The following is a 15,074-nucleotide window of genomic DNA, read 5'->3' as shown; positions in this document are numbered from 1 at the left end:
ACACACAGAGAGAGAGAGAGAGAGAGAGAGAGAGAGAGAGAGAGAGAGAGAGAGAGAGAGAGAGATTTGGATATATAGCTGCACCAGCTGCATTCTCTTTCTCATTCAGATCTGCAGATGCATGTGCTCTGTTGTGTGAACACTTCCCATTCTAAGAATGTAGTTTAGGATAATCAATTTCCAACATGGTTTTATAAACCTCTGCCTTTTGTTTTTTTGTTTCTTTGAATTACTTATGGACATAAATCAGCAGAAAAGACATGAATAAAACCATCATGATTGCAGACGAAATAGCCATAGCACTAATAATATCTTCATTTATAGCTTATGATGGATGAAACAGGAAGAGCCATGACATATCAGTCACTGTGAAGCCTGACCTATTCTATGGGTGTGTCAGGCTTTGCTTTTCCTGTTTCCCAAATAACAACTGAACATCCCTTAAATTGTGTGTTTGTGTGTAAACAAACTGAAAGAATGAAGAAAAGTCATCATGTTGCCTCAAGCTTTGGAAGAGGTGGAATATAAATGGATTTTTTCAAACATGTAAAAATACAGCTGTCCCATTTTCCCTACAGTACCCTTGGGCAGTTTGCTCTGATACCAATTGCAATCCACTTCAGATTTATAGAGATGCAATCTTGAAAAGAATTTGAATCAACAACAGATCCTTATTTTTTCCTCTTATTTTAATGCAAAGAAGAAATATGTCAAGAAATGTAAATTTAGGACGCAGGAATGTATTGCAGAGCAGTTCTAGAGAGAATATTACAATACTTACCTCAATAGATGCATGGATATGCAATTGCTCTTCCAAACATGTTTCTGTCTTGGGGCAGAGGGATGGGCATTCAACAGCAACTGAAATCTTTCCCTCATACCTGCATGCAATTCTGCTCATTCTTCAGCTGGGAGTAGCAACCTGCACACTGGGGCCCTGAAGCAGGGTAGCTTTTGGATGCTGAGACGCTCAGTTGCAGATGAACAGCCCTGCAAGATAACTAAATGGCTCACCAAGCTAACCAGGATGTGGCAAATGTGCATGAAGCATAACGTCAAATAATTCACACCATAAATATGATTCCTAACAACAATTCTTTCTCTTTTTTCATGCTTGCTGTGTGCTACTTTATATTCAGTAAAGGGCTGCCTTCAAGTTCAACGTTCACCTTAGAAGACAGTGCTATCTGCTTGACTTCAGAACAGAGCACGGTAGAGACAGAGAATGATAATGCTTCTGTGCTGGACGTATACTTAGTAAGTTGTCCAACCATGCTGCTTTTGATTCTTACCAAGTGTTATGAATTTTAAATTTGTCAACTGGCTTTTGGCTCAGTGTAGGGATGCATTCTGCAGATGTTAGGTGGATTCATAGTTTAATATGCATGCATGACTTTGTATATATCCATAGCAATGTAATACAAATGAAATGCATATATGCAAAAATACATTTTTCCAGCAATGATGCATATGCTTCAACAAAAGCAGAATACATATCCAGATAAGTACCTATTTGAAAGTGTGTCTGAATGCCACCTGTTCAAATGTTGAAAGCTTTGTAAGGTCCTCCGTCCATTACATTATAGAAGAAAAGTATTTATCTTTCTGATGCTGTGAGAAGGACACAGAGAATCAATTTACACTGACCATTAAGTAATTTCTGTGAAGCAGGTGAGTAATTTAAAAGAATGTATCTTCTGCAGACATGTGCATTAAATGTTTCACTCTTAAGCATTCTCCTCCATTATAATGTGTGTCCCCTCAACCCTTTCCCATGACATTTTTGCAAAGCAAAAAAGGCAAGGTTCCCTTTCCCTCTCCATTCAGTGATTTATATGATTTTATGTGTGAGTAGGAAAGAATTTACTTTGTAATGAGATACAAGAAAATGTTTGTTCACTTTGCTTTACAGACCCAAACATATACATACTTGTTTTAAAAGCAACAATTTCCAGTTTTTTAAAAAAGTTAATAATTCAACATTTTTGTGACACACAAACTGCATGGTAATAATTAAAACACAACATCTCATCTATTGAAAACACATAGTGCTCTTTTAAATATTCTGCAGGTGGTAATCTACTTTCTTAATATAGTGTGTGGTATGTGGCATTTCATCCTTTTGGTGCCGCTGCTGCATGCAACCTCCTCCTTTTTTTCTGGTAGTGGTGTTGACTGGTAGGTCCTCAATATGTTTCTTCTGCAGCATTTTGGAACTGCCATTCTAGTATGCATGGTGCCTGCCTGCCTGGAGAGAGTGTTCACAGAAGCACCAAAGTGATGTGTCCTTCCTAGAGTATTTTCACAGTTCTCAGTCCCTACATGGATGTATCTTCTGGCTTTAAGGATCTACTGCTCCTTTAATATAAGAAGAGAGGCTGTGATTCATGAATGTAGCTGCCATAGTACTACAATAGAGACTGATGGTGTGTGTAGGATAAAATATAGCACTATCCCAGCTTTAAATGTCTGGGAAAGACTTTGAGAATATTGGCATGGCAGTAGGAAGAAACAGGTGGATGGAGCGGGCAGGTTCAGCAGGCCTCTTGACAACAGTTGCTGCTGTCTCAGATTGTCTTCTCTTCTTCCAGCCAACCAACTAGGCAAGTTTCTCTAATGAAGAGTTGCCAGCTATAGAGAAGAAGAACACAACTGTACTTAAACTATAGTTGTAGTTGCATTCAGAGTTTGCTTTGCTATAATTGAATGAGCAAATCAGTGTTGAAGATCTACATTGCAGCTTTGGTTACCCAAGGTCCTTTGCTTTAATACACACTTTAGCTGGAATAGGGAATACTTTAGGTTCTTTGAAAATAGTACTAAACATACATCAGGTGCAACCCTGTGTGTATCTAGCCAGAAAAAAAAAGTTGGCTAGGGAATACTGGGAGACGTAGTACTTTTTTGTCTGAACATACATAGGATTGCACCCTAAACTGCATTACCTCATAATAGTTTGGATCTTTCATTCATTCATAGCAATTTTTACCCCATCCTTTAATGAGGTCTCAGGACAGCCTAAAATAGTGTTTAGTAATCTTTTGCTTTTTCTGTGCATATGAGAAGGGGAAACAGGAAAAGGCAAGGTGACATTTTCTTAAGAATTTTGTCAGAAATTCTCATGGGTGTGCTAAATTTCAATTTTAATAGCTCTGTCTTTGTACTTGCTGTTCTAGATCAGGGATAGGGAGTGTGTGGCCCACCAAATGTTGGCAGGCTGTGTTTTCATCTGTGACCATTGGTCATAGTGGCTAGAGCTGATGAAAGCTTTAGCCCTTCAGTATCTGGGGAGCTAACAGTTCCCTACCCATTCTAGATCCTTGATGTTTTCCAGATCTACTCTTTTCATGAAAACTAGTTGCTGTCATTCAACTTGTTAGATGCAGACAGATATCTCATCAATATGTCTTGGTTACAGCTCTACTTGTCAGCCTAGAAAAACTTTAAATACAAACATAATTTGTGTTAGCAGCAAACAATATTAACTGGGAAAACCATATCTGCCTAAAAACAGCTTCCTGCTCCAATAACCCAGGTATGCAGTGCTGAATATAATATCCGGAAACAAATGCTGGGTGGGGAATAGAAACTTAAACTCTCTTTTCCTGGACACTGCTTCCTAATACTGACTCAAAGGGTTGTATTTATTTAGGATCAGTGATGCCAGTGTGGTTAAGAGCATAGGTCTAGGACTCAGGTGATCAGGGTTCTAGTCCCAGCTGAGCCATGGAGCAACTGGGTGACTTTGGGCCAGTCACAAACTCTAAGCCCAACTTACCCCACGGGATTGTTGTTGTTGTTGGGATAAAATTGAGAGACAGAGAGGGAGAATGATGACCAACTGCAAGGGCAAGAGCCTATTCTTATATCCTCCTTAATATCCTTCCTTCCTTGGCAAAGCATGATTTTCTAAAATGCAGCAAAGTGCATCCTATTGATCAGTTAGTACAGCTTTAATATTCTAGATGAAATTGACTTGAACTGCAGACTCAGAGGTAATGCAACCATGTTCATGCTCAGCTGTGAATCCATTGTATCTGCTGCTGAAATTATAGTAGCCCCCCCCCCCTTTTAGTGGTTTTAGATAAATATAGCTATCAAAAGTGGAGGGGAAAATGCCTCCAGCTTTTAGATACTGCTTTTGTGTTTTTTTCTTTGTACACAACAGATCTAAATATTAGTATATCTTTATGACTGAGTGTGCTCTGTATCCATGGCAGTTCATCATTTGTGGAGGTGGTTCAGCAGCAAAATGTCTGCTGTTATGTGCTGTCACGTCTTCTCCAACTTACAGTGAGCCTATGGATGAATGCCCTCCAAAATGGCCTTTTCTTGAGCGTTCTTGCTCAATTCTTGTCAACTCAAGGCTGTGGCTTCCTTTATGAATTGAACCATCTTGTATTTGGTCTTCCTCCTCATCTTCTGCCTTCAGCTTTCTCTAACATTATTGTCTTCTCAAGTAAGTTTAGCCTTTTCATGATGGCCTCAATGCTATCATTTTTTGTTTCCAGGGAAAGTTCTAGTTTGATTTGATCTAAGCTCCCCTTGTTCATCTTTTCTGTTGGTCCGGGGTATTCCTAAACCTCTCCTCTAGCACATTGTTTTTCTTCACTGCCAAACTTTTGCATTCATACATAGTGAAAATGTCTGCAGGTCTATTATTTTCCAGAATAAACATAGCCACATCTTCTGGAATCAAACACAAAGCAACCAAAAGTGGAAATCACTGATAAGCAGATGTTTTCGGTTTGTTTATTTGTTTTGGCTGAGTATTAGCATTCATATTCATATTCAGAGATACCCTATTGCCCTGATTGGAAAAATTTATTCAAGCAACCAGGATTATATGTGAACTGTTAGAAACATCTGCTTTCATATTAAATTAAGCATTATTGTAATTTGTTTTTGTTTTTGGCAGAGTGAACACATTTTTTCTAGCTAATCACTGCTTTTTCAATCTGAACCCTGTAATATTGTTCTTCATTGCCTCTGAGCAGTTAAACCTATAAGTTTTCTAGCATCTTGACAACAGAGCTTAGAAAAACACAATCCATATTTCAGATCCGTCCTTGCTGGGCAGGGGTGTTGAGGTAGAGTCTGCACTGTATATCTTCCTACTCAGTTCTCTCTTTTGACTGCCACCTGAACATCTTAAGAAATGTAGTGATAGAAGTAGTTGTACATTAATATACCTCCTTTCTTCTTTTGCAAGTAATCCAAGGCAGCTCATGTAGTCATCTTCCATTCAAACCCTGTCTGGCGGGTTAACCTGAAAGTCAGGGACTGGCCCAAATTCACCCAGTAAACGTCATGGTTGAGCAGGGATTATAACCTACATCTTAAGAGCTCTCATATATTTATATTAGATTTTTGCAGTTATTTGTTGCTCCCCTTGGGTTTTGTCATCTTTTTATGTGCTTATTTTCCTTGTTTGTTGGACAATGAAGGCTATTTCCACTTAAGTATGTCTGAATGATCTTTCATCGGTATCCCCCTTTGCCTTGCTATTTTCCCCTCATTTCTCTCCTGGCCTGTAGCCTCACTCGTTCTCTCCCCTGCCTTCTTTAATTCACCTTTGGCCTCTTGGAAGCCATTGTGACTAGCCACATCCTCCATGAGATCCATTTGAGGTGGCACCCGCAGGCAGTTTCTTGTGCTTCTCTGCTCACATGTTCCAAAGGGTTGAGGACTAAGTAACCAGTTTTAGGCACCAGCAGAAACCTAGTTCATAGTGGAAGAAGGTAGTGCGTCCTGGTGTTCTCCAAGAAAGGTGCCTGGTGACACATTATGTGGGGTTGTCAACTTGTGATAAAACAAATCAATCATGTACACTGTGTGTCACACAAAAAGGGTCTGGGATTAGCAGATTGGCTACGTTAGCCCCAATTGCTATTGGTGGATTGTATCCAGGGGTGCCCTTCTGTAGAAGAAGCGAGACCAATGACAAATTGAATCCCTGCTGCAATTCTCCCTCCTCTGGTCAGAGGACTTGGAGCAGATCTCTGGGTGGAATAGCAGATGGGAGCAACAGAAAGAGGTGAGGAAGAAAGCAATTGTACAAGTGGGAGGCCTGTTCATGTAATATTCAAGATGGTACAATTACTTTGCATTAAACCACAATTAAAACTAAACCAACCAATTAAATGGTTTGGATTTGAACCTTTAGTGGGTATATAAATTTATTTCAATCCAAACACAGTACTTCCATCTATCGCTGCTTAAAATAGAATGAGCTCCTACAAGAGGTCAAAATGCATTCGGAGGTCAGAGCTGGAGCTCTAACCATAGAGTGCCCTCCCTTGCAACCAGTGTGCTTCTTGTCAGTTGTGGCTCTGAAATCACAAGTAACAATGTTCAAGCTGATGTAGAGTCACCCAGGCAGGAAGCGAAGAAGCAAGGCTCCACAAAATTTGAAGAATTCCAGCAGTGTTACAGCTCTTTCTCATGAGCAGGGGCAAATATCAGCCATCTATGACTTTTGCTGGGCTGAAGAAGTACAACCATGTTGCTTCTCCTGTGCTCAGTTGGATGTCTGTGATTCTCTTGAGTTTGGAGGATTACGGGAAACCATGCTGGGTGGTAGTCTTAATATATTAGATCAATTTCAATTGTCTTAGCCTTGGTATGATAGGCATTTTAGCAGTGAGTGCTGGTTTTGCTTGTCAGTGTTTGTCAGGATCTGAGGCAGCTTCAGGGCCCCATCTGCTGGCTGAGCACCAGAAGAGCAGCCCTGAGAGTTGCAGCATTACTCCCTCAATCTACTATAACTTCCGGGGGGCACGGGGGCCGAGGTGGTGGACAGCTATATAAGAACTGGCTCCCCCCCACCCCACAGAAGCTTTCTTGGTAATTAAGTTCCTCAGATTCGCTGCAGGGCTCCTTGTTTGTTGTGACCTGAACTCTTAGGCCTTGCTCCAGCCCTCAGGCACTTGCTCTTGTTTCCACTACTTCCTTGGTTTCTTGACCCCTGGCTTGCTTGACTATGCTTTTGTCTCTTGGACTGGACTTATCTTGCTCTTCTATTCTTGGTACTGACCTTGGACTATTGGATAAAGTTTTGGATTTGTTTGGGATTGGACTTAGGACTCCAGTTTAGCTACCTGGGTCCTGGGTCCTGTGTTGATTAGTCAGCTGCCCAGGCCCCAGTGACTGACAGTGTTATTCCTACATCTGCTAATGCTTGGAAAACTAGAAGAAAGGAATATTTTTCCCAAATGAAACGATTAGTCCTATAGCAAAATGCACATCTATCTGTCCTTTTCTTCAGTAGTAGCATCACTTTAGCAGTCCATGCTATATTGTTTTCCTAGTTTCCTACTTAGCATGAAACATATGTGTTTTCTTGGTTAGCCCTCAGTTAGTATCCTGCAGGTTTTATGCTTTTTCTAAATGTATAGGAATGACTTAGATGCTCAAGTCTGCCACATAGGGAGGATTATGTTAAGAAGGAAAATCTGTAATAACAAAATAGGATCTTACATTATCATCAGTGCAGGCCTGGTCTCAAGGAACTGTGTAAATTACTTGCCCAAGGATTCTTTGCAGTGTTGCAGATGTTGCTGGGAAAAATGCTTATATGTGCCCATTGCATTGGATCTTTGGGTGCTCCACTGGAAGTGCACTACTTTGTTGGAGCCCCTAAAGTATTACAGTCCAGTGTGGCTTCTATTAGATAGAAGAGTTACTAGATACTAGATGAAGTGTAATGCGTTTTGTACTGCTTTAAGAATGCAGGGTTATTTATTTATTTATTTATTTATTTATTTATTTATTTATAGCATTTTTATGCCACCTCCTTTGCAACACGCCTCGGGGCGGCTTACAAAGCAAATAAATGTTAAATAAACTTTGAAAATCCGGATACATCTCGGCAGAGTTATAAAACCAATAAATAAAAACACCAATTAACAATTAAAATATTTAAATAAAAAGGTCTTGGCCTGGCGCCGAAAAACAAATAATGACGGCGCCAGGCGGACCTCTCTAGGGAGCGCATTCCATAGGTGGGGCGCCACCGCAGAGAAGGCCCTCCTCTGGGTACTTACCCTCCTAATATCTTTCACGGAGGGCTCCCGGAGAAGGGCTTCTGTCGCCGAACTCAGGGCGGGAGGGCATATATGGACGCAAGCACTCCTTTAGATAACCAGGTCCCAAGCCGTTAAGGGCTTTATAGGTGATAATCAACACCTTGAATTGGGCCCGGACTTCAATGGGAAGCCAGTGAAGCTGACGGAGAACTGGGGTTATGTGAGCACAATGCCCAGTCCCCGTCAGCAACCTGGCAGCTCTGTTTTGCACCAATTGAAGTATCCGGAGCGTCTTCAAGGGCAGCCCCACACCCCAGGTTAGGTTCTTACATGTAGTCTACTGAGCACCTTCCCTGTCTATGACTTTATGATCAAGCTCACTATTAACCATGAAGAATGCTGCATTTCGTGGTCTTTATGAAATCCTCTGGTCAGTGCCACAGTGCTATTATTCATGTATAAATGGTAAATAACATGCTGTGCACGCATACCACAAAATATCTCATGCAGTATTTAATCATGGAACACCGAATGTCCCCCATGCTTTGTGCCAAGAACATTGGATGCTTATCAGCATTTTGAGTATAATTTGTGGTTGTTATGTTGCTTTGAGGAAAGTGCACGCAAGATTTTCAGAATGCTTCACAATATTTATTTCCTTGTTAACAAGGCTAGATCTGTTCGTCAGTTTTTACAACGTGTTTCTACCCAGAAATGTGAATTTCAGGTTGAGTAATAAAGTGCCACTTTGTTCTTTTATAGGATACTTTAAAATTACCATGATTTTGTTGTATTAGCTGTGCTTTATTTTTAATCAGAAATTCTCTGTAAAGAGCATCAAAGCCCAGTCTACAACCTAATTTAGTTGAAATACTGCAACTTACAGCAGTGCAAAACAAAACTGATGTGAAGTCAAAGTACAGTAAAATGCTTGGAACTTACAGAATTTGAGTAGAATCCAGTTTAGTCCCACCTACAGTAGACTCAATGAAATGAGTGGAACTTAAACTAAACTAACATGGGATGCAACCTATTACTTAGTGCAATTTGCTATGAGCTATTGTTTGAGGCTCCTAAAATTTTTGTTGCTGTACTGGATGGTTTTTGCAAGATGAAAATGTTGTACTTAAATACAACAGCTCTAAATACATGTAAAGCAAACCTTCCAAAGAGTGGTTTAGCAATCAGTTATGCACTTTCATTTTCATGTGGTTGATTTATTTAATAGGTGTATACACTGCTGACCAGTATAAAAATATCTCTGATCCCCTTCATGTGGAAAAAACCCTCCTGGTTTCTGTAGCTGCTGCTGCTCTTCAAAGCAGCTACAGAGGAGGAGTGCCTCCAGATTCCCTCCAGCCATCCTTTTGGACTTCTTCTTTTCCTTTTTCTTTGAACAAGAAAGCTACCACCGAGTACTCTTAATGCACAGCCCACAGGTCTCAATAGATCTGCTCTGGGCTCTCTGCAGGCCAGCTCTCTACTTCATTGAGGAAGGAGAGGCTTGGAAGGGTGCCCGTGTTGAGCAAGGGTTACCTGTACCCACACCTCACAAAGAGAGAGTGATTTGTTTAAGTCACAGGCTGGGAACATCCAACAGGGGTATATCCTGTCATAACATGGAGATGATCTGATTCTAAAGACTGCATCTATGACAAGATCATCTGTTCTCTTCCCGTCCCAGTCCATCCTGTTCATAGGGGCCTGCAAAAGCTCTCTTGCCAGAATCCAGAGCAGCAGCACTATGCATGCTGGTGACCAACATTAGCACAAGAGACCATACCAGAGCCGACAAGATCAGAAATTCCTTGGCTCATGGCCACCGTAGTGGCAGTGGTCCACTTTGCCAGGCTGGAATCACTCCACAGTTGTGATTCATTCACAACTACCACACAGAAGATGACACTCAAACAACCCCCCCCCCCATGTTCCACCCTCTGTTTGAAGTAGCCTGCCCTGGTGGGCCACCCCATACACTCTCACAGTAGGCATCAGCTTCCTTTTCCCAGAGCCTACAACCCACATCATTTTGGATGCCTCCAACACAGGCTGGGGAATACACTGCAACAGTCTGCAAACCCAAGCGTCATGGGACTACAGTGATGCCAGCCATCACTTCAACTTCCTAGAAATGTTGGCCATTCACAAGGCATGAATCTCTTTCTGAACTTCCCCGCAAGGCCAGCATGTGCAGACCACTACAGACAACAAGGCCATGATTTACTACATCAGCAAGCAGCGGGGCACACAGTCCATTCCACTCACCAAACGAAGTATAGCTATCTGGGATTGGTGCATCACCAGGGGCATCACAATCATGGTGATCCATGTAGCAGGCCAGGGCAATGTCGTGGCTGATGTTCCCAGTTGCACAAGTCTGGACTCGCATGAGAGCAATTGAAGAAGATGGTCCTGCATGGTAGGAGGGATCAGTGGACCTCTTCACCATGGCACACAACCCAGTATGCCCCCAGTTCTGCTCCAGGGCAGAGCAGGGAAGCAGCTCCCTGATGGATGCCTTCCTCCTCAAATGGAATGGGACCCTATTTCACACTTCCCACCATTTCCACTGATCACCAAGGTTATTGCCAGGATCTGGAAGGATGAGACAGACTGTGTTCTCATCACCCTATGGTAGCTGAGGAAACCATGGTTCGCTTGACCTCTTCAGCTTTTCTGGGGGAATTTCACCTACCTCTTGCACTCCCAGACCTGATCTCACAGGACTGGGGTCAAGTTCTCCACCCAGGTGTCAGGACTCTGAATCTCACAGCCTGGACAGTCATGCCCTAGAACAGGGTGGTATGGTTCTCCCACCTGTGTTGTCAGCCATACTAGACACAACTCTCAAACTGTCCCCAAGGAAATCCTGAGCCTTCACACACCAGAAGACTTCATCCCACAAAGGTCCTCCATTGAACAAATCCTACAATTTCTGCAAACCAGTTTCTGAGATGGACTCAGCCCCTTCTCGCTACATTTGCACCTACCAGCTATCTCCTCCTTCCATCCAGCTATAGAGGAGGCATCTCTCTTTGCATATACACTGGTGCACAGATTCCTGAGGGGTCTCTGCAACATTGTTCCCTCCACCCTGCCTTGCATCCCAGCATGGAGCCTTTTGGTCATGCTACAGGCCCTCTCCAGAAAGCCTTTCAAACCCCTGCCTACAACTGACCTGCTCCTCTTGTCCTGGAAGGCGGGCTTCCTAGTAGCTATCACATCAGCCTGCCACACCAACGAACATCTATACCCTCTTGGTAGAAAATCCATACCTCACCTTCCACAGGGACAAGGCAGTCCTCTGCCCAGACCAGCCTTCAGAACCAAGGTCACCTTGCCCTTCCACCTCAACCATGATATCATCCTCTCTGCCTTCCTCACCAACCCATTCACCCCAGTGGACTCTATCCTGCACCTGCTCAACATCAGTAAGGATCTCACTTTCTGTACGTTCAGAACCAGGTAGCTGTGCCATTCACCAAAACTGTTTGTGTGCTATGACAGCCAAAAGAAAGGAGAGCCAATTTCCTTAGAGTATCAAAATGGGTCTCCAACATCATCAGCCTGACATATGAGATGACAAGGTCTTCACCTCACAACATGACCAAAGGTCCATTGGGCTCTGGCCACATCCACAGTCCTCCTTGCCAGAATCCCCCTGCAGGATGTCTACAGAGCAGCCACATGGCCCATGCCCTTGGTGTTTGTGAGGCTGGATATCATGCAAATGTGCTTTTGGCATTCTAGTGGTGAAAGCATCCCTCCAACCACTACAGGGTAAACTAACTAGTCACCCATATGTGTAATGCACAAAGACCACGAAGAAGAAAAGCAGAGTGCTTACATGTAACTGTCATTCTTCATCTGTCCGTTCACACAAACCACCCTCTAGCCCCACTTGGTTTTCCCTCAGACAACTTCGTACTGTCTATGGATGCTCAGAGCCGCACCGAGTTGGGGTCCTTTCTCCTCCCCTTGGTCTAGAGATCCATGGCAGTCTCCATAGGAACTGAGCAGATGGCAACAGGAAGCACAGGGAGGGGCTTTGACCAATTGAACATTTAGCTCTAGAAGCTTCCCAGCAATAGGTTCCACATAGGCACAAAGTCCATATGTGTGAATGCAGGGACTATGACTGCTCAGCGTACAGCAGCTACTGGCAAGCAACCTGCCTTTCTGAGATCTGATTTTAATTGTCACAAGCTTATGCAAAATGGGTTGTTGTCATTCATTCTGGTCCTCACTGTGTTATATGAAGCTGTATTGATTTCATTGTAGAGTTTTAGAAGAATATATATATATAGTCATAAACAGTGCTTCTTTGTCATAGAATGCACCGAAACAGAGTTCCAGCACCATTTTTCAACAGTTTTTCCAAGTTTTAAAAGTAACTTTTGAAAATTTGATGTTTGGTCCACAGGGATTTGAATTGCCCTGTCAAGCTTAGCAGGTCGGCAGCAAAATCATTAAAACGGTGCATGCGGGCTGCTTGTGTGTCGAGTCCGATGCATGCGTACTTTGTTCACGCTGGTTGTGATGCGCTGCTTGACTTGTGGCGCTGCTTGGCTTGTGACTGGTCGTGTGGTCGCACACTGAGTGCTTACTGCGGGTGGCAACCGTTATGTTTTGTTACACAACTGAAGTGTGTGGGTGTGTGTACAGTGATTGACTACATGCGAAAGGTAAATAATTTCATGAGTTCCGGCACCTTTTTCTTACAAAAAAAGCACTGGTCATAAATAATCTTAGTTTGAGTTTTGATGGGTATAAAAATGGGTTGCATGTTATTGAGCTAGTGAAAATAACAGCATTCCAAAGAAGAAAAGAGTTGTTGACTTCATCTATGCCAGCAGAATAGTTATCAAGTGTTCTTTGTTTTTGTAACATGTTTTCATCAATTTCTTCTTTTACAGTAACAGCCAAGAAAAATATGAATTTAAAGAATGAATATATTTGACAAGAAGCACTTTGTACACTCCAGATATATGAGGAAAATTGCTGAGCCTGGTAAACAAAAAGTCATAATCAACAGAACCTGTGGAAAATGTCAAAGGAGTCTTGAACCATGGTAGTAATACCTCAAGTCTCAGAAGACGAGAGACATGAAACATTCCACACTTTACTATGACATGCTGTTGTCTGCTGAACTGTGAAGAACTGCATACACCGTACTTTAAGCTGCTTTCTCTACTATTGCCAATCATCTTTTCAGGACTTGAAACTGATACTTTCCTATTGACTCTCACGTGATTTTTTCATTTGCATGTATTCAGTGATTATGCACAAACAAAATATCTAATCAGCTTTTGCCTATTTAAAAAGCCATCATCACAGTGGTGATTATTATGTAAATCAATTCTGCTTTTCTCCCAGAATTATAATTGCTCACCTATTAATTTCATACAAGGGTTAGTGTAATATGTCTGCACATACTTTATGGAAACTATCTTCTATAAAGAAATTTTCACTGTTTATTAGTGAAATGAAGAAAGCTATTTATAACAAAGCCTTATGTTGTGTACATATATTGTCTTTGAAATATTTGTGATTAGATATATTGCTTGTAAAGGACAAAATTACATAATTTATTTAGTATATTCTACTGTAAACTATAGTTTTATTGACAGAAATAAAGTATTTTGTTCTCAAAATAAGTGTTGTGGATAGTTCTGAAATGTAAAGAGTTGCATTTTTCTTGAACAAATACTGTAAATTTCCAAATATGGCTTGTTATTATGGCACTATGTGCCAGCTACTAAGTCCTACACACATGATGCTGCAGCTGGAAGGTAGCACAGCCAGTGACAAACCTTTGAGCAAGCAAAGGCTGCAAATACTGTATGCAAGGCCTAATGATTTTGCAGATTGCTTAGTGTGAGACACCTGGAAAACATTGGGAAAAAAGATCTGGAGGTAATTAATTTTTCACACCAGTCAGAAAAGAGCTGCTAAGCCCTTTAAGGGCATTTTTTCCATGCCATTAAAAAATTGCTTTTAACAGTGCAGTCCAACACATCTACTCAGATGTAGATCCTACTAAGTTCAATGGAGTTTACTCCCAGGTAAATAGGTATAGAAATGTAGCCTACACATTTCGTGATTTGTGAAATAATAATAGAATTCATTGCAGATGATGGTAATGTAGGACTGAATGAAATAACATTAGAGCAAATTTAGATCTTAGCTTCTCATTGAAGAATAGTTTTAAGCAAAAGCCTTGGGTGTGAAAATGGCTTCAGGATGTGGACTGTTTCAGGATTGTTTTAGGGTGTTCATAGGATCATGCAAGGATTCTGATAACCCCCTTCAGCTAGGGTTACACACCACAGCAAGCAACGCCAACCTCCAGTCAGGAGTTGAATGTTCTTGATTGTGTGAACCAGGTCAATTTCACCAGATTGTGTGAAAAGGTCCTGCTCTAGATAGTAGGCAAGACATGAAAAACAGCCTTTAATGGTGGTGGTGGAAGGGCTGGTGGAGAATAGGCGTTGCTTCACTGCTAGGTTAAAACAGGAGCTAGCTGAGTATTCCAGTTCATGAGAGGAGCCAAAGTCATCTCTGGGATTACTCGTAGAACAGTAGTGCCAATTTTTCCACTCCTTGTCCCATTGGAACAACCTCTAACCCCCTCCCCCCCCCTTGACTCCAAGATCAGTCTTGTGACCAGGCAGTAGAAAGAACTGTGCTGGCTGTAAGGGCAGAGGAAGGTGCTGCAAATTTGGAACCTTGGCTCTGACCCCGGAATGCTTTGAGATTGGAGCTAGGACTCTGAATTATCCTCTGTCTACCTAGATAATATCTAGCAGCCATAGACTGCAAACTAAGACTGTAAATATCCACTTTGAGACAGGGACTATGTAACTACAGACTTCATAGCCAGGGTCAGATTGTGGAACTTGGTTCCCCCATCAGGGCCTAGCCTGATGAAAAATTTTGGAGGAAAGAGTGAGTAATTTTAGTAGGTTTTAATAAAGATATTGGCTGACTATGCTTTCCCCCCTTATGGCTAATTTTATTTCTTACAGAGATGAAATATGCAATTAA

General features: G+C 41.8%; 1 protein-coding gene across 8 annotated transcripts in view; it reads left to right on the top strand.

Annotated features, from left to right (window-relative positions):
* Positions 1-13,684, top strand: part of PIP5K1B (phosphatidylinositol-4-phosphate 5-kinase type 1 beta) — an 86,471-nt gene extending 72,787 nt beyond the window's left edge. For all 8 annotated transcript variants that reach the window (XM_044446737.1, XM_044446734.1, XM_044446735.1 and 5 more), the window contains 2 exons: positions 1,140-1,257; positions 12,944-13,684. In XM_044446737.1, the coding sequence (XP_044302672.1) occupies positions 1,140-1,257; positions 12,944-12,946 (121 nt within the window). In that variant the 3' untranslated portion in view covers positions 12,947-13,684. The remainder of the gene's footprint in view (positions 1-1,139; positions 1,258-12,943) is intronic.
* The last annotated feature ends 1,390 nt before the right edge of the window (positions 13,685-15,074 follow it).

This window comes from Varanus komodoensis, unplaced genomic scaffold (assembly GCF_004798865.1).
Source record: "Varanus komodoensis strain SLA01 unplaced genomic scaffold, ASM479886v1 scaffold5, whole genome shotgun sequence".
NCBI classification, from domain to species: Eukaryota; Metazoa; Chordata; class Lepidosauria; order Squamata; family Varanidae; genus Varanus; species Varanus komodoensis.
The sequence above is the reverse complement of the archived record's forward strand: the minus strand, read 5'-3'. Positions and strand labels throughout refer to the sequence as shown.